General features: G+C 41.9%; 1 protein-coding gene across 1 annotated transcript; it reads right to left on the bottom strand.

Moving 5' to 3' along the window:
• LOC124658242 (early nodulin-55-2-like) lies at positions 1-24,068 on the bottom strand. Its single transcript, XM_047196632.1, has 4 exons — positions 23,858-24,068; positions 23,391-23,767; positions 123-407; positions 1-9 (listed from the first exon to the last, which is right to left on the bottom strand). The coding sequence occupies exons 1-4, from the start codon at positions 24,066-24,068 to the stop codon at positions 1-3; spliced, it is 882 nt and encodes a 293-aa protein (XP_047052588.1).
• Positions 24,069-25,577: the final 1,509 nt, after the last annotated feature.

Raw genomic sequence — 25,577 nt, forward strand, 5'->3', positions numbered from 1 at the left:
TCAATTGGCCTGTGGCCATATTCACTGCAAAGAAAAAAAATACTCTGATAGTTCTAACTCTCAGTGTCCGAGCCGGACTCATCGGTGTGGTAGTGCCTGCGGAAGGATGTGTCGTCGAACACCTTGACGATCATCTCGTCGTCCCCCTCGCAGAGGAAGATGAGCTGGCAGTCGGGCTCGAGCGCGAGGTTGCGGGTGAACTTGTTCCACCCGTTGTGTAGGTACATCTTGCACTGCCCTTCGAACAAGACCTCGATAGGCCACCGGTAGAAGTTGCAGCTGGCCTCCCGTAGCTGCAACCGGGCCGGCTTGACGCCATCGACGAACTCGGTGAACTTGTCCGGGAGCCGTTTGATACCGACGGGGTCCTCGTCAATGCGGAGGAGGAACTCGAAGCAGCGGTCCTCCTGCAAAGACGACAACGACGCATGCAACGACGATCGTGGGGTCGTAGCTGCTCCACCTTGGCGGGCCCATCCCCGGGGGCGACCACGCCTGCGGCCTCGACCGCCTCGCCGGCCACCTGGACCCACCATGAACTTCCTCGTGGGGCTGGCTGCGTCGCAGGAAGAGCTAGGCGGCGATACGGTGGAGGTTGTGGGGGCTAGGGTTTGTGTGGACGAGTGGATGAGAAAGACGAGCACGCTCTCTCTTTATATAGGCCCGAGGAAGGTGGCGGGCGCGGCACGTGTGGCATCGCCATTACTGTGTTGGCAGAGGTGGGGAGTGGTAGCTCGACAGGCGAGGCATCGCCATTAACGTGGCGCAGATTGCGAAAGCGACGCAGCGGCACCAGTCGCGCCTGGGTCACTGCTAGACGGGCCCGACGAAACATCCGCTAGACGCGAGCAGACACTTTGCGCGTCCGCACAGCGTCCGCAGAGACGCATCCGAGGCGCATATTTGGGCCAGGTTTGCGTCACTGCTGGAGCAGGACCCAAACGCATATTTCGACCACGCGGACGCAAACGGTCGCTCAGCGTCCGTTTGAGTCGCTCAGTTGGAGATGCCCTAAGTTAAATTTGAATTAATTTATATCATGCGTTTCGGTTTAACAGCGGAACGCGTAGTTTAAGATAAACTTTAACCATTAATTTGGTCAACACAATATAAATTATATGTCTACAAAGGCTATATCGTTAGATTCATAATTCAAAAAGTTTTCGAATGATATATTTCGAAAAAGATCCAATTGGTCAAAATGTTTTTTAAAACTAAATGCGTGCATGTTAAATTAATATCACTTGATTTGTCTTGAAATTTAGATTTATAATCTACAAATTCGACATCACATATATTTATTCTTACGTCTATAGAGTTAATAAAATTCAAAAGAAATTGATCGTTGGGCAAAATTAAAAGTACAATTATTCGTAGAATAGAGGGATACCAAAGACGATTTCACCGGTACAGATTGGACCAAGAACCGCCCGAATAGGTAGATGTGGCGCCTGTAACTTCAACAGTTCTACCTCATCGGCAGACTTGCTGCCATCAAGGCAAAAATGGCATAGAAATTATTTCTTTTTACACATAGCCACAGAAGTTACGTTTTCTTGAAAATTTGTATGCGAACATAAAATGTCCATATGTAAACACACAATTTATTTCAATTTTGTGGACATTTTAAAATATGTTTTAAACAATGGGTGCATATACACCTAGAACTTAAGATAGATTTCCGTGCCACATCGTCTTACGTCAAAAAAAAAAAAAAGCGGAGGAAGTTCTACCGTAGGGAGCCTGTAATATCTTCTGTCATTGTGGTTGGGATAACTAAAAAAAATAGTGAGCTAAATGAAATAGTGTGGTCTTTCAAAATACGCTATGCACGTTATAACGTGCTAATAGTACGCTATTTTACAAAATAGCATAAAAAATATAAAATAATTTACAAATATAGCATGTATATATACTAAGAGTTTCAGCAACAAAAAAGTTCGTCAAGATCACAATGATCACCAAATCAAATTTTAAAAAGTCCAGATAACAATAGCATACAAAGATTTGTAACGTTCTAACAAGTAACATCAACAATTCAACAACAGTAATCCAGAACTAGATAGAGAATAAAAATTTAAGAACTAACGAGCCAACAACATGGAAGAAGTAGTAAACAATCAAAATCAGGTGAACTAGAAGGAGAATGAATGGTGTCATCATCCAATTCAGAAGAAGAATCCGCAGATTGCATCTCATTGTCATGAAAAACTACAAGCTACTTCTTCCAAGGCTTTCTTTTTGTTGTAGCAGTAGCTCTTACTCGTTGTGATGTTGATTCTTCTTATTCAACATGTACACAACATGCGAGGATGCATGGGAAGTGTCCATGTGGTTCCGTGGTTGCCGACGGGTTGAATGGCTAGCGCTGCAAATGTGAATTTTGGAGGCACGTGGGCAAAAAGGATCAAAATGGCTAGTCGGCTCCTCTATTTCCATGTGAGAAAATAGCGCTGCTACAACGCTACGAAAAGAATAGAGCTCATAGCTCCGCTAATAGCGGGATTAGCGTCCTAGCGAGCCAAATATGCATTGCGTAGCGTTCACTCTCCAAATAAACTATAAGGCCGCAATAACGCCGAAATCGTGCGTAATTTTTTTTTTGGGATAACTCATCATTTTCTTACCCACTAGGATTAGATGGCTGTGGTTATTGATAGCATTGGAAATTTATGATAAAAATGCATACTCTAATCATGCATGAATCATTCTCGTTTCCTAAAACATAACAAATTTGAGCAGGCTATAACAAATACAGGTGACCCCTTCCCCCTGTCAACAACTAAAGTGGAAGGAATAAATCAGACCACTAAGGGGTATCGGAAGATCCTAGCCGTCCACATGGGGCCAAAGTTTGAAAAGTGGTGACACCAAAGCAAAAGCCATAACAAATATATATTTTTTGGTGGAGGTAGTACCATTTAGCATATCTTTCTTTGCCGGAGAGTGATACGTCTCCGACGTATCGATAATTTCTTATGTTCCATGCCACATTATTGATGATATCTACATGTTTTATGCATACTTTATGTCATATTTATGCATTTTCCGGCACTAACCTATTAACGACATGCCGAAGAGACAGTTGCTGTTTTCTGCTGTTTTTGGTTTCAGAAATCCTAGTAAGGAAATATTCTCGGAATTGGACGAAATCAACGCCCAGGGGCCTATTTTCACACGAAGCTTCCAGAAGACCGAAGGGAAGACGAAGTGGGGCCACGGGGCGCCGCCACACTAGGGCGGCGCGGCCCAAGGGGGGCCCGCCCCGGCCTAGCGTGTGGGGCCCCCGTGTGGCCCCCTGACCTGCCCTTCCGCCTACATATAGACTTCGTCGCGAAACCCCCAGTACAGAGAGCCACGATACGGAAAACCTTCCAGAGACGCCGCCGCCGCCAATCCCATCTCGGGGTATTCAGGAGATCGCCTCCGGCACCCTGCCGGAGAGGGGAATCATCTCCCGGAGGACTCTTCACCGCCATGGTCGCCTCCAGAGTGATGAGTGAGTAGTTCACCCCTGGACTATGGGTCCATAGCAGTAGCTAGATGGTTGTCTTCTCCTCATTATGCTTCATTGTCGGATCTTGTGAGCTGCCTAACATAATCAAGATCATTGATGTCTACGCCCCCTCCTTTTCCTGTAGACAGTGTTGGGCCTCCAAGAGCAGAGGTTTGTAGAACAGCAGCAAGTTTTCCCTTAAGTGGATCACCCAAGGTTTATCGAACTCAGGGAGGAAGAGGTCAAAGATATCCCTCTCATGCAACCCTGCAACCACAAAGCAAGAAGTCTCTTGTGTCCCCAACACACCTAATAGGTGCACTAGTTCGGCGAAGAGATAGTGAAATACAGGTGGTATGAATAAATAGTAGCAACGGCACCAGAAAAGTGCTTTGCCCAGGATAGTAAACAAGCAGTAGTAACGCAACAGTAGTAACGCAGTAAAATAGTAAACAAGCAGTGATAGCAGTATTTAGGAACAAGGCCTAGGGATCAGACTTTCACTAGTGGACACTCTCAACTTTGATCACATAACAGAATAGATAAATGCATACTCTACACTCTTTTGTTGGATGATGAACACATTGCGTAGGATTACACGAACCCTCAATGCCGGAGTTAACAAGCTCCACAATTCAATGTTCATATTTAAATAACCTTAGAGTGCATGAAAGATCAATACGACTAAACCAAGTACTAACATAGTATGCACACTGTCACCTTCACACTATGTAGGAGGAATAGATCACATCAATACAATCATAGCAATAATTAACTTCATAATCTACAAGAGATCATAATCATAGCATACGCCAAGTACTAACACGGATGCACACACTGTCACCATTACACCGTGCAGGAGGAATAAAACTACTTTAATAACATCACTAGAGTAGCACATAGATAAATTGTGATACAAAACTCATATGAATCTCAATCATGTAAAGCAGCTCATGAGATTATTGTATTGAGGTACATGGGAGAGAGATGAACCACATAGCTACAGCGGAGCCCTCAGCCTCGGGGGTGGATTACTCCCTCCTCATCATGGAGGCAGCGATGGCGGTGAAGATGGCGGTGAAGACGGCGGTGGAGATGGCTCCGGGGCAATTCCCCGTCCTGGCAGGGTGCCGAACGGCCGACTTCTGTCCCCCGAATTGGACTTTCGCGATGGCGGCGGCTCCGGATGGTTTTCTCTCGTTTCCGTCGAACCGGTCGATGTTTTTAGGTCGGGGACGAATATATAGGCGGAGAGGCGGTGCAAGGAGGCGGCCGGGGCCCCCACACCATAGGCCGGCGCGGCCAGGGGGCCACCCGCGCCGCCTTATGGTGTGGGCCCCCTGCTGCCCGCCTCCGACTCTCCTTCGGTGTTCCGGAAGCTTCCGGGAATTCTAAGACTTTCGATGTTGATTTTGTCCGATTCCGAAAATATTTCCTTACTAGGATTTCTGAAACCAAAAACAGCAGAAAACAGCAACTGGCCTTTCGGCATCTCGTCAATAGGTTAGTTCCGGAAAACGCATAAAAATGATATAAAGTGTGAACAAAACATGTTGGTATTGTCATAAAACAAGCATGGAACATCAGAAATTATAGATACGTTGGAGACGTATCAAGCATCCCTAAGCTTAGTTCCTACTCGTCCTCGAGTAGGTAAACGATAAAAGATAATTTCGAGGTGACATGCTACCAACATAATCTTAATCATACCATTGTAAAGCTTATGAGATGAATGCAGCGATTCGAAACAATGTAAATGCAATGAGTAAACAATTGAATCATATAGCAAAGACTTTTCATGAATAGTACTTTCAAGACAAGCATCAATAAGTCTTGCATAAGAGTTACTCATAAAGCAATAAATTCTTAGTAAAAGGTATTGAAGCAACACAATGGAAGATTAAGTTTCAGCGGTTGCTTTCAACTTGTAACATGTATATCTTATGAATAGTTGTCAATGCAAAGCAATATAACAAGTGCAATAAGCAAGTATGTAAGAATCAATGCACAGTTAACACAAGTGTTTGCTTCTAAGATAGAGAGAAATGGGTGAACTGACTCAACAATGAAAGTAAAAGAATGGTCCTCCATAGAGGAAAAGCATCGATTGCTATATTTGTGCTAGAGCTTTGATTTTGAAAACATGAAACAATTTTGTCAACGGTAGTAATAAAGCATATGTATCATGTAAATTATATCTTACAAGTTGCAAGCCTCATGCATAGTATACTAATAGTGCCCGCACCTTGTCCTAATTAGCTTGGACTACCGGATCATCGCAATGCACATGTTTTAACCAAGTGTCACAATGGGGTACCTCTATGCCGCCTGTACAAAGGTCTAAGGAGAAAGCTCGCATTGGATTTCTCGCTATTGATTATTCTCAACTTAGACATCCATACCGGGACAACATAGACAACAGATAATGGACTCCTCTTTTATGCATAAGCATGTGGCAACAATTAATTTTTCTCATATGAGATTGAGGATATTGTCCAAAACTGAAACTTCCACCATGGATCATGGCTTTAGTTAGCGGCCCAATGTTCTTCTCTAACAATATGCATGCTTAACCATAAGGTGGTAGATCTCTCTTACTTCAGACAAGACGAACATGCATAGCAACTCACATGAAATTCAACAAAGAATAGTTGATGGCGTCCCCAGTGAACATGGTTATCGCACAACAAGCAACTTAATAAGAGATAAAGTGCATAAGTACATATTCAATACCACAATAGTTTTTAAGCTATTTGTCCCATGAGCTATATATTGTAAAGGTGAAGAGTGGAAATTTAAAGGTGGCACTCAAGCAATTTACTTTGGAATGGCGGAGAAATACCATGTAGTAGGTAGGTATGGTGGACACAAATGGCATAGTGGTTGGCTCAAGGATTTTGGATGCATGAGAAGTATTCCCTCTCGATACAAGTTTTAGGCTAGCAAGGTTATTTGAAACAAACACAAGGATGAACCGGTGCAGCAAAGCTCACATAAAAGACATATTGAAAACATTATAAGACTCTACACCGTCTTCCTTGTTGTTCAAACTCAATACTAGAAATTATCTAGACCTTAGAGAGATCAAATATGCAAACCAAATTTTAGCATTCTCTATGTATTTCTTCATTAATTTGTGTATGATGCAAGAGCTTAAACATGAGCACAACAATTGCCAAGTATCACATTATCCAAGACATTATAGCAATTTACTACATGTATCATTTTCCAATTCCAACCATATAACAATTTAACGAAGAAGAAACTTCGCCATGAATATTATGAGTAGAGCCTAAGGACATACTTGTCCATATGCAACAGCGGAGCGTGTCTCTCTCCCACACAAGCATGATGTAATCCAATTTATTCAAACACAAACAAAAATAAAAACATACAGACGCTCCAAGTAAAGCACATAAGATGTGACCGAATAAAAATATAGTTTCAAGAGAAGGAACCTGATAATTTGTCGATGAAGAAGGGGATACCTTGGGCATCCCCAAGCTTAGACGCTTGAGTCTTCTTAGAATATGCAGGGGTGAACCACCGGGGCATCCCCAAACTTAGAGCTTTCACTCTTCTTGATCATAGTATATCATCCTCCTCTCTTGACCCTTGAAAACTTCCTTCACACCAAACTTCTCATAAACTTCATTAGAGGGGTTAGTACATAATCAAAAACTTACATGTTCAGAGGTGACACAATCATTCTTAACACTTCTGGACATTGCTCAAAGCTACTGGAAGGTAATGGAACAAAGAAATCCACCCAACACAGCGAAAGAAGCAATGCGAAATAAAAGGCAGAATCTGTCAAAACAGAACAGTCCGTAAAGATGAATTTTTAATAAATACTTCCGTTGCTCAAATCAGAAAACTCAAAACTAATGAAAGTTGCATACATATCTGAGGAACACGCACGTAAATTGGCATATTTTTCTAATTTTTCTACAGAGAAAACAGCCCAGATTCGTGACAGATAGAAATCTGTTTCTGCACAGAAATCCAAATCTAGTATCAACCTTCGATTAGAGGCTTCACTTAGCACAACAAAACACAAAACTAAGATAAGGAGAGGTTGCTACAGTAGTAAACAACTTCCAAGAAATAAATATAAAACAAAGTACTGTAGCAAAATAACACATGGGTTATCTCCCAAGAAGTTTTTTTCTTTATAGCCATTAAGATGGGCTCAGCAGTTTTAATGATGCACTCGCAAGAAATAGTATTTGAAGCAAAAGAGAGCATCAAGAGGCAAGTATGAAACAAATTTAAGCCTAACATGCTTCCTATGCAGAGGAATCTTGTACACAAATGAACTCATGAAGAACAAAGTGACAAGCATAAGAGGATAAAACACGAGTAACTTCAAGATTCTCAACATAAAGAGGGGAAACTTAATATTATTAAGATGCATATAACCATATTTCCCTCTCTCATAATAACTTTCAGTAGCATCATTGATGAAATCCACAATATACCCATCACTTAAAACATTCTTATCATGGTCCATATGCATAGGAGTATCATTAATTTTGGCATAAGAAGAGTTATTCTCATTAATAGTAATTGGAGTAAGATTATTATCAAGAATTTGAACATGGTAAACAAGTTGCATATTAAGGGAATTGTTTTTGGTAATCCAATCATGACTAGGATAGTTATAATCTATATCATAGCATTCTTTATAATAATCATCAAATATCGGAGGCACAATGTCATCATAAGAAATAGAATAGTTATCTTTCACAGTCGGTTTATCTGTGTCCACACCATCATTGTTATTAGAAGGAGATGTATCAAGAACATAATGACCAGTAGCAAAAGGATTTTCAAACACCTCTTCCCCAAGCTTAGAGCTTTCTATATCATTATGGGAGGAAGCATGGATAGCACTGACACTATGGCAATTATTGTCATCATCATTTTCAGAATTAGTTTCCAGAGATTTGCAATATCAAAAGTAGTGTGCTCATTCAAATCATGATTGCTAATGTATGTAGAGGGCATAGGAAGATCATCGTATTCAGATTCATTATCACAATAATCATTAGGAGCAACATACTTACGGTTACCTAGCGTTATCTCATTCACGCGGGGATACGCCGTTACCTCTTTCTTTTGATTCTCCTTCTTCTTCTTCTTCTTCGTTCCCTTCTTCTTCTTCTTCTCTTCCTTCTCCTCGTTCCCTTCTTTAGGAGGAAGAGGCTTGAAGGGTAGCTTGTCCGCATAACCTGATTTACTTTCGTAAACAATAGAAGAAACTTGGGAGGATCCCTCCTTTTCATTAATTAGTTGAAAACACACAGCGGTCCTATCATATTTTGGCAAGGTGTCATCTTCTAAAATATTTTGTATGTAAGTATTTGTATGGCTATTATCAATGCAATAAGAAAAACACCCATGTAGGACATCATCAATATCAAGATCACTCATATGTAACAAAGAGATTTTTCTCGACAGTTCTTTACACCCCAAAAATAAAGTAAGTTCATCATGCTGATTAGGAGTAATTTCACCATCACAATACAAATTTGCAGCACTCACTGGGTTCAAATTATCATTGGAGGAGCATTGAAAATTAAAATGACCCACTTCATGGCAAACTTCACAAATAAAAGGATAGAGGGCACAAACTTTTTTACCAAGATCATCTAGAGCCCTAAGCCACTTTCTAGTTTTTTCAGTAGTATGATGGATACAATATTCATCTTTGATTTGATTAATTCCACAAGGTCTATGTATTCCACAAAAATTAACATGCTTATAGAAAATAGCATTCTTAGGAGTTTGAGCATGCTTATTGCAATAATTAACAACAATTTCATTCTTCATGCAAGCCTCTTTAAAAGGTTCATGATACTTATCAAAATTCTTTTTAGGCAATTCAAAATGAGAAGCAAAGGCTTTATAAAGATTTGCAAGCAACTTGAGAGTCAAGACCATAAGTAGCACTCATATTTCGAAATTTATCGGTATCCATAAAAGCTTCAATGCATTCAAAATCATAATTTATACCGACTCTTTACCTTCATTGTTCTCCCATCCTTCAGCGTTCTCCTTAATCCGATCAAGAAGATCCCACCTAGCTTCAACCTCCTTGCTTGTGAAAGATCCCTCCGAACACGCGTCCGGATAGTCCCCGTGTTGTCCTGAAAGCCTCGCATAAAAATTGTTAACAATAACATTACGGGGGAGCTCATGAATGGGACATTTGAGCATTAGTGACTTCGATCTCCCCCACGCTTGAGAAATACTCTCTCCATCACGAGGATAAAAGTTATAAATATAATTCCCATCAATATGCACTTCATGAGGAGGATAAAATTTAGAATAAAAGAGAGATGCAATTTCCTCCCAACCAAGAGAATGTCTATTCTCCAACAATTTATACCAATGCGCCGCTTTACCGGACAGATGAAACAGAGAATAGCTTCTTCCTCACTTCATCCATAGAGATACCTGCACACTTGAATAACCCGCATAATTCGTGCAAAAACAAGTAAATGATCTCTAGGATGGACAGTTCCATCCCCTTTATAGTGGTTGTCCATAACACGTTCAATAATTTTCATAGGTATTTTATACGGAATACTTTCAGCAGTGGATTTAAAATATCGAAGCATCATTAGAGTTATCGCACATGGGAGATAAAGCATTATCGGAACAAATTTTCTCCCTAAAGATGGGAAGCTAAAAAGATCACAAAAACTAGCTTCCCCAAGCTTAGACTTCTCCATAGCATTAGCAGTAATTGCATTCATACTAATAACATCGCTACTAGCATGCAAATAAGGTTCCATAGGTTTTTTAATTTTCGCATCAAACAATTCTAAATCAGGAAAAAGACTAAAAAGCTCACCAATTTTGTTGTTGTTTTCCATTATGCCTAACTAGTGTAAACAAGAAACAAAAAGTTGCAATTGCAGGATCTAAAGGAAATAGCTTCGAGTACTTACAACGGCGCCGGAAAATAGCTTAGTAGCCGGGATCCGGAGTGTGAGTACCTTTTACCTTTCCTCCCCGGCAACGGCGCCAGAAAATAGCTTGATGTCTACGCCCCCCTCCTTTTCCTGTAGACAGTGTTGGGCCTCCAAGAGCAGAGGTTTGTAAAACAGCGAGCAAGTTTTCCCTTAAGTGGATCACCCAAGGTTTATCGAACTCGGGGAGGAAGAGGTCAAAGATATCCCTCTCATGCAACCCCGCAACCACAAAGCAAGAAGTCTCTTCGTCCCCAACACACCTAATAGGTGCACTAGTTCGGCGAAGAGATAGTGAAATACAGGTGGTATGAATAAATAGTAGCAACGGCACCGGAAAAGTGCTTTGCCCGGGACAAGTAAACAAGCGAGTAGTAACGCAGCGAGTAGTAACGCAGTAAAACAAGTAAACAAGCAGTGATAGCGGTATTTAGGAACAAGGCCTAGGGATCGGACTTTCACTAGTGGACACTCTCAACTTTGATCACATAACGAATAGATAAATGCATACTCTACACTCTTTTGTTGGATGATGAACACATTGCGTAGGATTACACGAACCCTCAATGCCGGAGTTAACAAGCTCCACAATTCAATGTTCATATTTAAATAACCTTAGAGTGCATGAAAGATCAATACGACTAAACCAAGTACTAACATAGTATGCACACTGTCACCTTCACACTATGTAGGAGGAATAGATCACATCAATACAATCATAGCAATAATTAACTTCATAATCTACAAGAGATCATAATCATAGCATACGCCAAGTACTAACACGGATGCACACACTGTCACCATTACACCGTGCGGGAGGAATAAAACTACTTTAATAACATCACTAGAGTAGCACATAGATAAATTGTGATACAAAACTCATATGAATCTCAATCATGTAAAGCAGCTCATGAGATTATTGTATTGAGGTACATGGGAGAGAGATGAACCACATAGCTACAGCGGAGCCCTCAGCCTCGGGGGTGGATTACTCCCTCCTCATCATGGAGGCAGCGATGGCGGTGAAGATGGCGGTGAAGACGGCGGTGGAGATGGCTCCGGGGGCAATTCCCCGTCCCGGCAGGGTGCCGGAACAGCGACTTCGTCCCCGAATTGGACTTTCGCGATGGCGGCGGCTCTGGATGGTTTTCTCTGTTTCCGTCGAACTGGTCGATGTTTTTAGGTCAGGGACGAATATATAGGCGGAGAGGCGGCGCAAGGAGGCGGCTGGGGCCCCCACACCATAGGCTGGCGCGGCCAGGGGGCCACCCACGCCGCCTTATGGTGTGGGCCCCCCGCTGCCCGCCTCCGACTCTCCTTCGGTGTTCCGGAAGCTTCCGGGAATTCTAAGACTTTCGGTGTTGATTTCGTCCGATTCCGAAAATATTTCCTTACTAGGATTTCTGAAACCAAAAACAGCAGAAAACAAGCAATCGGCCTTTCGGCATCTCGTCAATAGGTTAGTTCCGGAAAACGCATAAAAATGATATAAAGTGTGAACAAAACATGTTGGTATTGTCATAAAACAAGCATGGAACATCAGAAATTATAGATACGTTGGAGACGTATCAATCATCTATCTGTAATGCTATATGTTGTGTTTGTTGGGATCCGATGGATAGAGAATACTATGTTATGTTGATTATCAATCTATCTATGTGTTGTTTATGATCTTGCATGCTCTCCGTTATTAGTAGAGGCTCTGGCCAAGTTTTTACTCTTAACTCCAAGAGGGAGTATTTATGCTCGATAGTGGGTTCATGCTTCCATTAAATCTGGGACAGTGACAGAAAGTTCTAAGGTTGTGGATGTGCTGTTGCCACTAGGGATAAAACATTGATGCTATGTCCGAGGATGTAGTTATTGGTTACATTACGCACCATACTTAATGCAATTGTCTGTTGTTTGCAACTTAATACTGGAAGGGGTTCGGATGATAACCTGAAGGTGGAATTTTTAGGCATAGATGCATGTTGGATAGCGGTCTATGTACTTTGTCGTAATGCCCAATTAAATCTCACAATACTCATCATATCATATATGTGCATTGTCATGCCCTCTCTATTTGTCAATTGCCCAACTGTAATTTGTTCACCCAACATGCTGTTTATCTTATGGGAGAGACACCTCTAGTGAATTGTGGACCCCGGTCCATTCTTTTAATCGAATACAAATCTGCTGCAATACTTGTTCTACTGTTCTCTGCAAACAATCATCATCCACACTATACATCTAATCCTTTGTTACAGCAAGCCGGTGAGATTGACAACCTCACTGTTTCGTTGGGGCAAAGTACTTTGGTTGTGTTGTGCAGGTTCCACGTTGGCGCCGGAATCCCTGATGTTGCGCCGCACTACATTTCGCCGCCATCAACCTTCAATGTGCTTCTTGGCTCCTACTGGTTCGATAAAACTTGGTTTCTTACTGAGGGAAAACTTTCCGCTGTACGCATCACACCTTCCTGTTGGGGTTCCCAACGGACGCGTGATGTACGCGTATCAAGCTCTTTTTCTGGCGCCGTTGCCGGGGACCTGAAGAAAAGTTACACCACAGAGATCTCTAACTCCCGCGTCAACTTTGCGCCAACAGCTCATTTTCTGGCGTCGTTGCCGGGGAGATCGAGACACGCTGCAAGGGGAGTCTCCACATCCCAATCTCTTTACTTTGTTTTTGTCTTGCTTTATTTTATTTATTACTTTGTTTGCTGCACTAAATCAAAATACAAAAAAAATTAGTTGTTAGTTTTACTTTATTTGCTATCTTGTTTGCTATATTAAAAACACAAAAAAATTAGTTACTTGCATTTACTTTATCTAGTTTGCTTTATTTACTATTGCTAAAATGGGTACTCCTGAAAATACTAAGTTGTGTGACTTCACAACCACAAATAATAATGATTTCTTATGCACACCTATTGCTCCACCTGCTACTACAGCGAGAATTCTTTGAAATTAAACCTCGCTTTCTCGAATCTTGTTATGCGAGAGCAATTTTCTGGTGTTAGTTCTGATGATGCTGCTGCCCATCTTAATAATTTTATTGAACTTTGTGAAATGCAAAAGTATAAAGATGTAGATGGTGACATAATAAAATTAAAATTGTTCCCTTTCTCATTAAGAGGAAGAGCTAAAGATTGGTTGCTATCTCTGCCTAAGAATAGTATTGATTCATGGACTAAATGCAAGGATGCTTTTATCGGTAGATATTATCCCCCTGCTAAAATTATATCTTTGAGGAGTAGCATAATGAATTTTAAACAATTGGATACTGAGCATGTTGCACAAGCATGGGAAAGAATGAAATCTTCAGTTAAAAATTGCCCAACCCATGGACTGACTACTTGGATGATCATCCAAACCTTTTATGCAGGACTGAATTTTTCTTCGCGGAACCTATTGGATTCAGCTGCTGGAGGTACCTTTATGTCCATCACTCTTGGTGAAGCAACAAAGCTTCTTGATAATATGATGATTAATAACTCTGAATGGCACACGGAAAGGGCTCCACAAGGTAAGAAGGTAAATTCTGTTGAAGAAACCTCTTCCTTGAGTGATAAGATTGATGCTATTATGACTATGCTTGTGAATGGTAGGACTAATGTTGATCCTAATAATGTTCCGTTAGCTTCATTGGTTGCTCAAAAAGAACATGTTGATGTGAATTTCATTAAAAATAACAATTATAATAATTCTAGGCCATATCCTGTTAATGGTAACTCTTATGGTAGATATGCTTCACCTAATGAGGAAAAGATGTTAGAAATTGAAAGATCCACCAAGAACTTTATGCAATCACAATATGAGTAAAATAAATTGTTTACTAAAACTATGAATGAGCAATCTACCTTGTTGAAGAATATAGGAAATCAACTTGAAAATCTGAATATGGAGATCTCTGGGTTGCAAACTAAACTTGCAAATGCTGAAAACCGAATCTCATACATGTCTACGTCACAATCTTCTTTAATTAATAAAATGGCTGCTAAACCCGAGGATATAGATTATAAAATTGTTACTACAGCAAATGCCATCCAAGTTAGAATTAATGAGAATATAAGATTGATGGCCGAATTGCGTGCTAGGTGGGAGAAAGAAGAAAATGCTAAAGAAGAAAATATAGCTAAAGTTTGGACTATTACCACCACTAGTAATGCTAATGCTTCACATGTTGCTGCACCTCCTACTATTAATGGTAAAATAATTGGTGTTGGCAATGTTTCCACTTCTAATGCAAAGCGCGAAAAACTGCCTGAAACTGCTAAAACTGCTGAAACTCGCTCGTGATAAAGCCGCTGAAATTTTTTCCAACATTGGGGACAATGATCCCATTGCTTTAGATTATAATGGTTTGGATTTTGATGATTGCCACATCTCTGAAGTTATAAAGTTCTTACAAAAACTTGCTAAGAGTCCTAATGCTAGTGCTATAAATTTGGCTTTCACGAAACATATTACAAATGCTCTCATAAAAGCTAGAGAAGAGAAACTAAATCGCGAAACTTCTATTCCTAGGAAGCTAGAGGATGGTTGGGAGCCCATCATTAAGATGAAGGTCAATGATTTTGATTGTAATGCTTTATGTGATCTTGGTGCAAGTATTTCCGTTATGCCTAAGAAAATCTATAATATGCTTGACTTGGCACCATTGAAAAATTGTTATTTGGATGTTAATCTTGCTGATAACTCTACAAAGAAACCTTTGGGGAGAGTTGATAATGTTCGCATTACCGTTAACAATAACCTTGTCCCCGTTGATTTTGTTGTCTTGGATATTGAATGCAATGCATCTTGTCCCATTATATTGGGAAGACCTTTTTCTTCGAACTGTTGGTGCTATCATTGATATGAAGAAAGGTAATATTAAATATCAATTTCCTCTCAAGAAAGGTATGAAACACTTCTCTAGAAAAAGAATGAAGTTACCTTTTGATTCTATTATTAGAACAAATTATGATGTTGATGCTTCGTCTCTTGATAATACTTGATATACATTTTCTGCGCCTAGCTGAAAGGCGTTAAAGAAAAGCGCTTATGAGAGACAACCCATGTTTTTACTACAGTACTTTTATTTTATATTTGAGTCTTGGAAGTTGTTACTACTGTAGCAACCTCTCCTTATCTTAGTTTTGTGCATTGTTGTGCCAAGTAAAGTCGTTGATAGTAAGGTTCATACTAGATTTGGATTATCGCGCAGAAACAGATTTCTTTGTCTGTCACGAATCTGGGCCTAATTCTCTGTAGGTAACTCAGAAAATTATGCCAATTTACGTGAGTGATCCTCAGATATGTACGCAACTTTCATTCAATTTGAGCATTTTCATTTGAGCAAGTCTGGTGCCTCAATAAAATTCGTCTTTACAAACTGTTCTGTTTTGACAGATTCTGCCTTTTATTTCGCATTGCCCATTTTGCTATGCTTGATGGATTTTTCGATTCCACTAAATTTCAGTAGCTTTGTGCAATGTCCAGAAGTATTAAGAATGATTGTGTCACCTCTGAACATGTAAATTTTAATTGTGCACTAACCCTCTAATGAGTTGTTTTGAGTTTGGTGTGGAGGAAGTTTTCAAGGATCAAGAGAGGGAGATGATACAATATGATCAAGGAGAGTGAAAGCTCTAAGCTTGGGGATGCCCCGGTGGTTCACCCTTGCATATATCAATAAGACTCAAGCGTCTAAGCTTGGGGATGCCCAAGGCATCCCCTTCTTCATCGACAACATTATCAGGTTCCTCTAGTGAAACTATATTTTTATTCCATCACATCTTATGTGCTTTGCTTGGAGCGTCGGTTTGTTTTTGTTTTTGTTTTGTTTGAATAAAATGGATCCTAGCATTCATTGTGTGGGAGAGAGACACGCTCCGCTGTTTCATATGGACAAGTATGTCCTTAGGCTTTACTCATAGTATTCATGGCGAAAGTTTCTTCTTCGTTAAATTGTTATATGGTTGGAATTGGAAAATGATACATGTAGTAATTGCTATAATGTCTTGGATAATGTGATACTTGGCAATTGTTGTGCTCATGTTTAAGCTCTTGCATCATATACTTTGCACCCATTAATGAAGAAATACATAGAGCTTGCTAAATTTTGGTTTGCATAATTGGTCTCTCTAAGGTCTAGATAATTTCTAGTATTGAGTTTGAACAACAAGGAAGACGGTGTAGAGTCTTATAATGTTTACAATATGTCTTTTATGTGAGTTTTGCTGCACCGGTTCATCCTTGTGTTTGTTTCAAATAGCCTTGCTAGCCTAAACCTTGTATCGAGAGGGAATACTTCTGATGCATCCAAAATCCTTGAGTCAACCACTATGTCATTTGTGTCCACCATACCTACTTACTACATGGTATTTCTCTGCCATTCCAAAGTAAATTGCTTGAGTGCTACCTTTAAAATTTCCATTCTTCACCTTTACAATATATAGCTCATGGGACAAATAGCCTAAAAACTATTGTGGTATTGAATATGTACTTATGCACTTTATCTCTTATTAAGTTGCTTGTTGTGCGATAACCATGTTCCTCGGGGACGCCATCAACTACTCTTTGTTGAATATCATGTGAGTTGCTATGCATGTTCGTCTTGTCCGAAGTAAGGGAGATTTACCACTAAAATGGTTAGAGCATGCATAATGTTAGAGAAGAACATTGGGCCGCTAACTAAAGCCATGATCCATGGTGGAAGTTTCAGTTTTGGACAAATATCCTCAATCTCATATGAGAAAATTAATTGTTGCTACATGCTTATGCATAAAAGAGGAGTCCATTATCTGTTGTCTATGTTGTGCCGATATGGATATCTAAGTTGAGAATAATCAATAGCGAGAAATCCGATGCGAGCTTTCTCCTTAGACCTTTGTACAGGCGGCATAGAGGTACCCCTTTGTGACACTTGGTTAAAACATGTGCATTGCGATGATAATCCAGGTAATCCGAGCTAATTAGGACAAGGTGCGGGCACTATTAGTATACTATGCATGAGGCTTGCAACTTGTAAGATATAATTTACATAACACATATGCTTTATTACTACCGTTGACAAAATTGTTTCTTGTTTTCAAAACAAAAGCTCTAGCACAAATATAGCAATCAATGCTTCCCTCTGCGAAGGGCCATTCTTTTACTTTTATTGTTGAGTCAGTTCACCTATTTCTCTCCACCTCAAGATGCAAACACTTGTGTGAACTGTGCATTGATTCCTACATACTTGCATATTGCACTTGTTATATTACTCTATGTTGACAATATCCATGAGATACACATGTTACAAGTTGAAAGCAACCGCTGGAACTTAATCTTCCTTTGTGTTGCTTCAATGCCTCTACTATGAATTATTGCTTTATGAGTTAACTCTTATGCAAGACTTATTGATGCTTGTCTTGAAGTACTATTCATGAAAAGTCTTTGCTTTATGATTCAATTGTTTACTCATGTCATTTACATTGTTTGGATCGCTGCATTCATTACATATGCTTACAATAGTATGATCAAGGTTATGATGGCATGTCACTCCAGAAATTATCTTTGTTATCGTTTACCTGCTCGGGACGAGCATAAACTAAGCTTGGGGATGCTGATACGTCTCCGACGTATCGATAATTTCTTACGTTCCATGCCACATTATTGATGATATCTACATATTTTATGCATACTTTATGTCATATTTATGCATTTTCCGGCACTAACCTATTAACGAGATGCCGAAGAGCCGATTCATCGTTTTCTGCTGTTTTTGGTTTCAGAAATCCTAGTAAGGAAATATTCTCGGAATTGGACGAAATCAACGCCCAGGGACCTATTTTCACACGAAGCTTCCAGAAGACCGAAGGGAAGACGAAGTGGGGCCACGGGGCGCCGCCACACTAGGGCGGCGCGGTCCAAGGGGGGCCCGCGCCGGCCTAGCGTGTGGGGCCCCCGTGTGGACCCCTGACCTGCCCTTCCGCCTACATATAGACTTCGTCGCGAAACCCCCGATACGAGAGAGCCACGATACGGAAAACCTTCCCGGAGACGCCGCCGCCGCCAATCCCATCTCGGGGGATTCGGGAGATCGCCTCCAGAGCACCTCGCCGGAGAGGGGAATCATCTCCCGGAGGACTCTTCACCGCCATGGTCGCCTCCGGAGTGATGAGTGAGTAGTTCACCCCTGGACTATGGGTCCATAGCAGTAGCTAGATGGTTTTCTTCTCCTCATTATGCTTCATTGTCGGATCTTGTGAGCTGCCTAACATGATCAAGATCATCTATCTGTAATGCTATATGTTGTGTTTGTTGGGATCCGATGGATAGAGAATACTATGTTATGTTGATTATCAATCTATCTATGTGTTGTTTATGATCTTGCATGCTCTCCGTTATTAGTAGAGGCTCTGGCCAAGTTTTTACTCTTAACTCCAAGAGGGAGTATTTATGCTCGATAGTGGGTTCATGCCTCCATTAAATCTGGGACAGTGACAGAAAGTTCTAAGGTTGTGGATGTGCTTGTTGCCACTAGGGATAAAACATTGATGCTATGTCCGAGGATGTAGTTATTGATTACATTACGCACCATACTTAATGCAATTGTCCGTTGTTTGCAACTTAATATCGGAAGGGGTTCGGATGATAACCCGAAGGTGGACTTTTTAGGCATAGATGCATGTCTGGATAGCGGTCTATGTACTTTGTCGTAATGCCCAATTAAATCTCACAATACTCATCATATCATATATGTGCATTGTCATGCCCTCTCTATTTGTCAATTGCCCAACTGTAATTTGTTCACCCAACATGCTATTTATCTTATGGGAGAGACACCTCTAGTGAACTGTGGACCCCGGTCCATTCTTTTAATCGAATACAAATCTGCTGCAATACTTGTTCTACTGTTCTCTGCAAACAATCATCATCCACACTATACATGTAATCCTTTGTTACACCAAGCCGGTGAGATTGACAACCTCACTGTTTCGTTGGGGCAAAGTACTTTGGTTGTGTTGTGCAGGTTCCACGTTGGCGCCAGAATCCCTGGTGTTGCGCCGCACTACATCTCGCCGCCATCAACCTTCAACGTGCTTCTTGGCTCCTACTCGTTCGATAAACCTTGGTTTCTTACTGAGGGAAAACTTGCCGATGTACGCATCACACCTTCCTCTTGGGGTTCCCAACAGACGCGTGCTGTACGTGTATCAAGCTCTTTTTCTGGCACCGTTGCCGGGGACCTGAAGAAAAGTTACACCACAGAGATCTCTAACTCCCACGTCAACTTTGCGCCAGCAGAGAGCTCGCTCTTTTTTGACATTCGACGAATGCACCACATAAGTTCACGAGGATTCTATGCTAAATACTACCACTAGTCCGGTGCGCTCTCACTCGGAGTGGCTGCCTCATGGCAACTTTGGCGATATGCTGGCAATTAGCGTGATGCCGATCTCCCCTCTCCCTTAATCCTCCATTTCCTTTACTCCATGTCCTAGATCCATTTGCTTTGAATCTTGTTCTCCTTGTCCTTCCATCTCCACGATCTACTCCTCTCCCCAAGTTTAATTACCTTTTCCCCTTTGTGATTCCGAAATCCTTTCCACTTTCTCAATCCTAATCTTCTAGTCCTCGTTTGGCTCTATCATCTACTCCCTATCAAAATCCTTCACCTTCAACTAAGCCTCCATGTAGAAAGCCTTGAATCCTTGATCTCCGCCCTCAAGACCGGAGGGATTTTTTCTGGTTTGACTCGGCTTTTACCCGCGGCTCCATAAACGTGCTATTTGGGGGCCTGTTTTGATTCAAGAAAGTGTCCCAACCCACAGGGCTTCCTTCCAGTTGAACTTTTGGAGGAGGTTACTGTGCTGCATTGGTTGGATTAAGGCATCAGTGGCAAGGGCTAATCGAAGAGGAGTTTGAGGGAGATGTAGATGCGGAAGTGAGTGCACAGACTGGTGGTGTGTCGGAGGCCGGTGCTGATGACAAAGTCGATAGGGTCAGCATGAAGGCCATAGGATGGAACTGCCAAGGCAAAGGCCTTGGCATGGAACTTGGCAGTGCAAAAATGTGCTACCTTGGCAACCTCATCTTCTCCACAAAGGCTCAGATCATCTTTGTCTCCGAAATCAAATCCTCGAAGGTAAAATCTTCTCATTTAATTTAGCGCTTTGGTATGGATGATAGTGTTGTTGTGCCTTCTCGGGACGGTCGGGAGGCCTCTGTCTCATGTGGAATGCCGACCTCCGAGTCACTATCCATGTAGAAAATTTTCATGTTATCTTAGGGTTGGTTGTAAATATCTCCTCTAGTCAAGAGTTTGGTTTAGTTTGCATCTATGGATATCCCTGTCACCGCCATACCAACGCGATATATGATCAAGTAGCCACTTTTGTGTATGATAATTTGGGTAAGCCTATGCTATGTATGGGATTGATGATGGCTACTAGCAACGCCAAAAAGATCTTGATACGTTGGGACTCCAAGTGCAGAGTGTTGTATCAGCAGAGTATCTTCCGCACAATGGTGTCTCGAGGGTTTATATCGAACTCTCGGGGAACTGGACAAAGAGTATTCTCTTCTCTCGTCTTCTAGCAATCCTGCAAGTAAAATAAAAGTCTTGTGTCCCCAACTCCACCGTGTGGTTGTTAAGCACAATGTTTTGCGTAATTAATTAAACACAAGTAAAAAATAAAGCGAATAAAACTAGATAGAATATAGTAACTAAGTAAAAACTGTAAAAATGTTGATCGTTTTTGGTGTTTTGGATGCAAAGAAATTAAATATTTTTGTATTTTCGTACTGCAAATAGAAAACAAGATAAAAGCAAAATAAAGGTGTCTCTTATGATAAAAAGTGGACCGGGGTTCATGGGTTCACTTAACTATTCTCTCTTTTAAGTTGCAGTGAATAAATAGTAATTTATCAATGAGATATGAGGATATAGAACAATAACCTGAGTAAAATACACATTTATATGGGCATCATGTCCTAACATAGAGATGGCGAAAGGAAACCATCCTAACCAGATGCCTTGATAGGTCCAATCTGAAATAATGCATCTCCTTTTCTTCATCCGGAAAATCCTTACATATATAGCTGATTGTTCATATCATCAGTAATTCTAACTGGAGTTAGATTAATAATAGCCTCCCAATTAAGAGTAGGGATGAAAGCTATCTTAAACAAAACAAAAAAAGAGTAGGGATGAATCAATGTTCTCAGTTGACACAGTATATTAACTAATTCTCCATCAATTTGATTAGTCATACAAATCTATGAGTCTGTTTGTAGGGATGAATCAGGTTGTTCGTCTAGTGCAAAATACTTGGATTGAGAAAACTTATTTCCCAACCGACTCTACATACTTGTTCATATATATCTACACAAATATTTACGGCCACGCTATAACAAGTATCTCATCTCGTGAGGGAAATGTGCAAAAACCGTCTCAATTTCTTCAGCCGACTCTACATATTTTCTCATACTAATTTCTCGGACAACTTTACATAATGTTCAGAACAAATATGAATTTTTTTGATTGTTATGTACGTAACGATTTGTTCGTTTAGTACAAACAAATATATTGTTTGTTCTTGGAGTTATAAAAAGGTGAATACTTGCATGGATCTGAGTGGCGGATCTACATTTCGTGGTGTGTCAGCTGGGAATTGAGAAATTATGTGGCGTAGTAAAACAATTCATTATTTCAGAATTTTAAACTATGCCTGACAACATGCATACCACCTTTGTGAAAACAAGATGCCACAAGTACTAAAAAAATAGCAGGACATGTGCAAAGATGAGTCTACAAGATAATAAATAATTGCTTCTATATACTTTTACGCATATGACATTACTCTACCTAATATGGGTAACATATAAGTGTAATCTATATTATTGTGACTATCCCTCTTAATTTGGCGGGAAAACAAGTGTTCCGCCGCCCTATCACACCTTCTTTTTCTTAGCGCTGCATTTCTGTCTGTTCCAATTAAACAACGTTAATTCCTCAGGTTTCCCCAAAACAAATTTCCCTCTGGTGTTTATATCTTGTTTTGTTTTTTCAAAAGAATCTCGGCCTCGTGCCTCCTACCGGTGCCGCCGTTGACCGCCTCGTCTCTGTGGCCTTTGGGCCATGCATGGAGGCGTGGTGGATCTCGAACCTCATCGGTTGGAGGGCTTCGTCCCCTATTTTGAGGGTTTCGTTCTTCGTTTTTAGAGTCAATGTTTGTACGGGTGGCGCTCAGGTGGTGGTGGCGGTGTCTCGTGCAATAAGGTCTCCCCGGCTTCAACCCCATCTCGGTGGCAAAGTCGATAGGCTTGTGGGAGTGGTGTGCTCTTCGAGGATTTCGTCTGGCTGTAGGGATCTTCGGATCGTCAAGGAGCTTCATCGGCGGTTCTTCCTTCTTCTTCGTCTCTGGGATGGATGTGATCTTTTTGACCCGTTCGGCGACTTCCCGTCCGCAACCAACAACGTCAGGCCGATTCAGGGAGCGGACAGAGGTTGAAGATGAAGGGCTTCTCAAAAATCTTGTTGTAATTTTCATTTTTTTGAGGTGCTTTGTACTGTTTGTTGTTTCTTTTAGTGTCGAAGTCCTATTCGTTAAAAAAAAACACTTCCTTTTTTTTAGCAGAGAAGAACACTTACGTGACCTTGGTTGCTATCTAGTGGATACAGAAAGTTAGAAACGCGCCAGATCAAGGAACGCGGTATGCATGCATGAAATGGCGGATCAAGTTTCTTTCATTCTGCCGCAAAAACTAACTGTCGACAACAAAATTATTGAGTTTGTCAATAAGAAACTCAAGCACACACTCCCTGTCTACCATCCGGATCTACGAAATCAACCACGCTAAAACTGTGAACAAGGCTACGTACGCGCGATGCCACGCCTCGTCGAGCATGTATCATGCTCGAATCAACCCCGCCAAGGCTAGAACCGCGAGACACACCCACAGCACTAAGCCGCGACCAGACGAGGAGGCTAGAGCGGCGGCGCTGTCGTCCACCATTACCGGTTCTCCGGGCGCCGGCGCCCCCGGCGCAGACGACGGCGGCCGAGCGACGGGAGGAGATGGCGCATCTGCTGACGCATCCGGGGACGGCGCCGGCGCCGACGAAGGCCTGGCCTTGACGTTGAGCATGAGGCGCTGTCCCCTCTTGCAGTGCCTGGCGTCGGTGCTGGCGAAGTAGGCGAATCCGGGGGCGTCGAGGAGGAAGAGTGCGCTGCCGTCCTTGTTGGCGGGCGTCGTAGCCGAAGCCGTCCAGTTGCAGTGGTAGTACGCGTACTTGTTCACCTTGCCGACCGAGTCGTTCTTGTACATGAATTCTTCACAGAAGGGAATGAATTGTAAATGAGGATCGCATATAGATCAGAATGCAGGTGTATATCGATGCGATCCTGTGCTTGCTTCCTTACCAATGGAGTCCTCAACGAAGAACTGGATGCTGTCAGCCCACTTGATGTACATGTCTTTGTTCTGCGGCGGCGGCACAACCCAGCCGTCCGCACCGCCGACGATGTACCGCTTGCCGATAGGCACAGCTGGAACGAGCCCGGCGCTAGCGCCACGCATGCCGACGGCAGCGGCGGTGACGAGCAGGAAGAAGAAGGTGTGGGAGTGAGCCATCAGTTGGGAGATCGACAAATCAATTAACACTGCAAGAGTGCCGTATATGCACACCACGCAGGGGTTTATAGAGGAGTCGGCCTGGAGGAGTGAGATCTACTAGAAGATAGTAAGGAAGAATGCATGGGGATCAGTCGGTTAGGTAACCGCTGTGATCCTCAGAGCGTGGCGCGCGGTGGACTATGCTCGGCAGTTACGGCTGCGCGCGGTGAAACTAGCGCTGAGTATCAAAACATTTTTATTAAAATCTATTCCGTGGAAATAATGGCAAATAATGGCAGGCAGACCAGCTGGCTGACCAAACTAACCGCGGCCGATCAGATTGATTTGTTTCTACATGTGCACGTAAGTGTGCATGGTGTGAATAGATTTTTTCTTTCCACGGAACACTTGGTTATAATATTTTTTGAGGACTTTACTTGGTAGGCAAAAAAAAATACCAGTAGGTAACCGTATTTGCCATATTTCGGAAATACCGGAAGTACCGGCCAAAAACAAGTCGAGATTTGTCAAAATAATTTACTATTTTGCCCAAAGTTTAATGAAAAAGTTGATTAAATTATTTTAATACCGGAAATTTTTGTTTTTTATTATTGTTTTGGTGGAGGTTTCCGCCGAAATATCGAAATACCGGGTAACAAAAAAAAACCCTGACTGCCATACATTTTGTAATGAACGTTATGTCCATATTAAGCTGGCACACTAGAGGAAAAAAAAAAACATCGTAGGCGTGTGGCTTCCCCTTTGTCATGTGCCGTAAGGCCCAGAACATGGCACAGGTTGTTGCCGTGCGAGGCCCAGAAGGAGCACGACAAAGCCATGGAACACATCGAAAGCGGCGAAAAGAATACAACAAAGATGCGTAACACAGTGAAAAGAACATGACTAATATGTGGAACACGGCGAAACAAGGGAACAACACACAGACAAACAAAGAAACACAACAAAGGCCCCAGACATGTGGCTGTGATGCCCGCTCTTCACGGAGATGTTATAACGGCCAACCTTTGACGTGCGTATTTAACGGACACAGTGCAAAACAAAATAGGGCCACGTCGGCTCCTCCGTTCCCGCGCCCACCAAATATTCCCGTGCATGTATTCGTCGTGTGTAGGGTTCAAACACACGGCAAAGGACCGTTTTGCCGTGTGCATACCAAGGAAACACGGTAACGACCCATCTTCCTTGCCGCTTTCCTTTCCCGCCCTTTTTTCCCTTCCTAAAATTTCCCGCCATTTTATCGCCGTTTCAGCCCTCTTGTCCCTATATAGCCGAGTCTCGGGCCAACAACTCTCCTCCAAACACAACCACCGAAGCTAGCAACTCTCCTCCAACACCACCACTGAAGCCTCTTGTCCGTTGCCATCGAGATGCCTTCTCATCGCCACGCCAACCATAGCTCCACGAGTTTCGTCGTCGTCTGCTTACAGCCTGGGGGCCATTTCGTAGCTGAAATCTCTGCCGCTGGAGTGCGTGTGTGGCTTGGCACATTCCACACCAGGGAGAAGG

This window comes from Lolium rigidum, chromosome 1 (assembly GCF_022539505.1).
Source record: "Lolium rigidum isolate FL_2022 chromosome 1, APGP_CSIRO_Lrig_0.1, whole genome shotgun sequence".
In the NCBI taxonomy this organism is placed as follows: Eukaryota; Viridiplantae; Streptophyta; class Magnoliopsida; order Poales; family Poaceae; genus Lolium; species Lolium rigidum.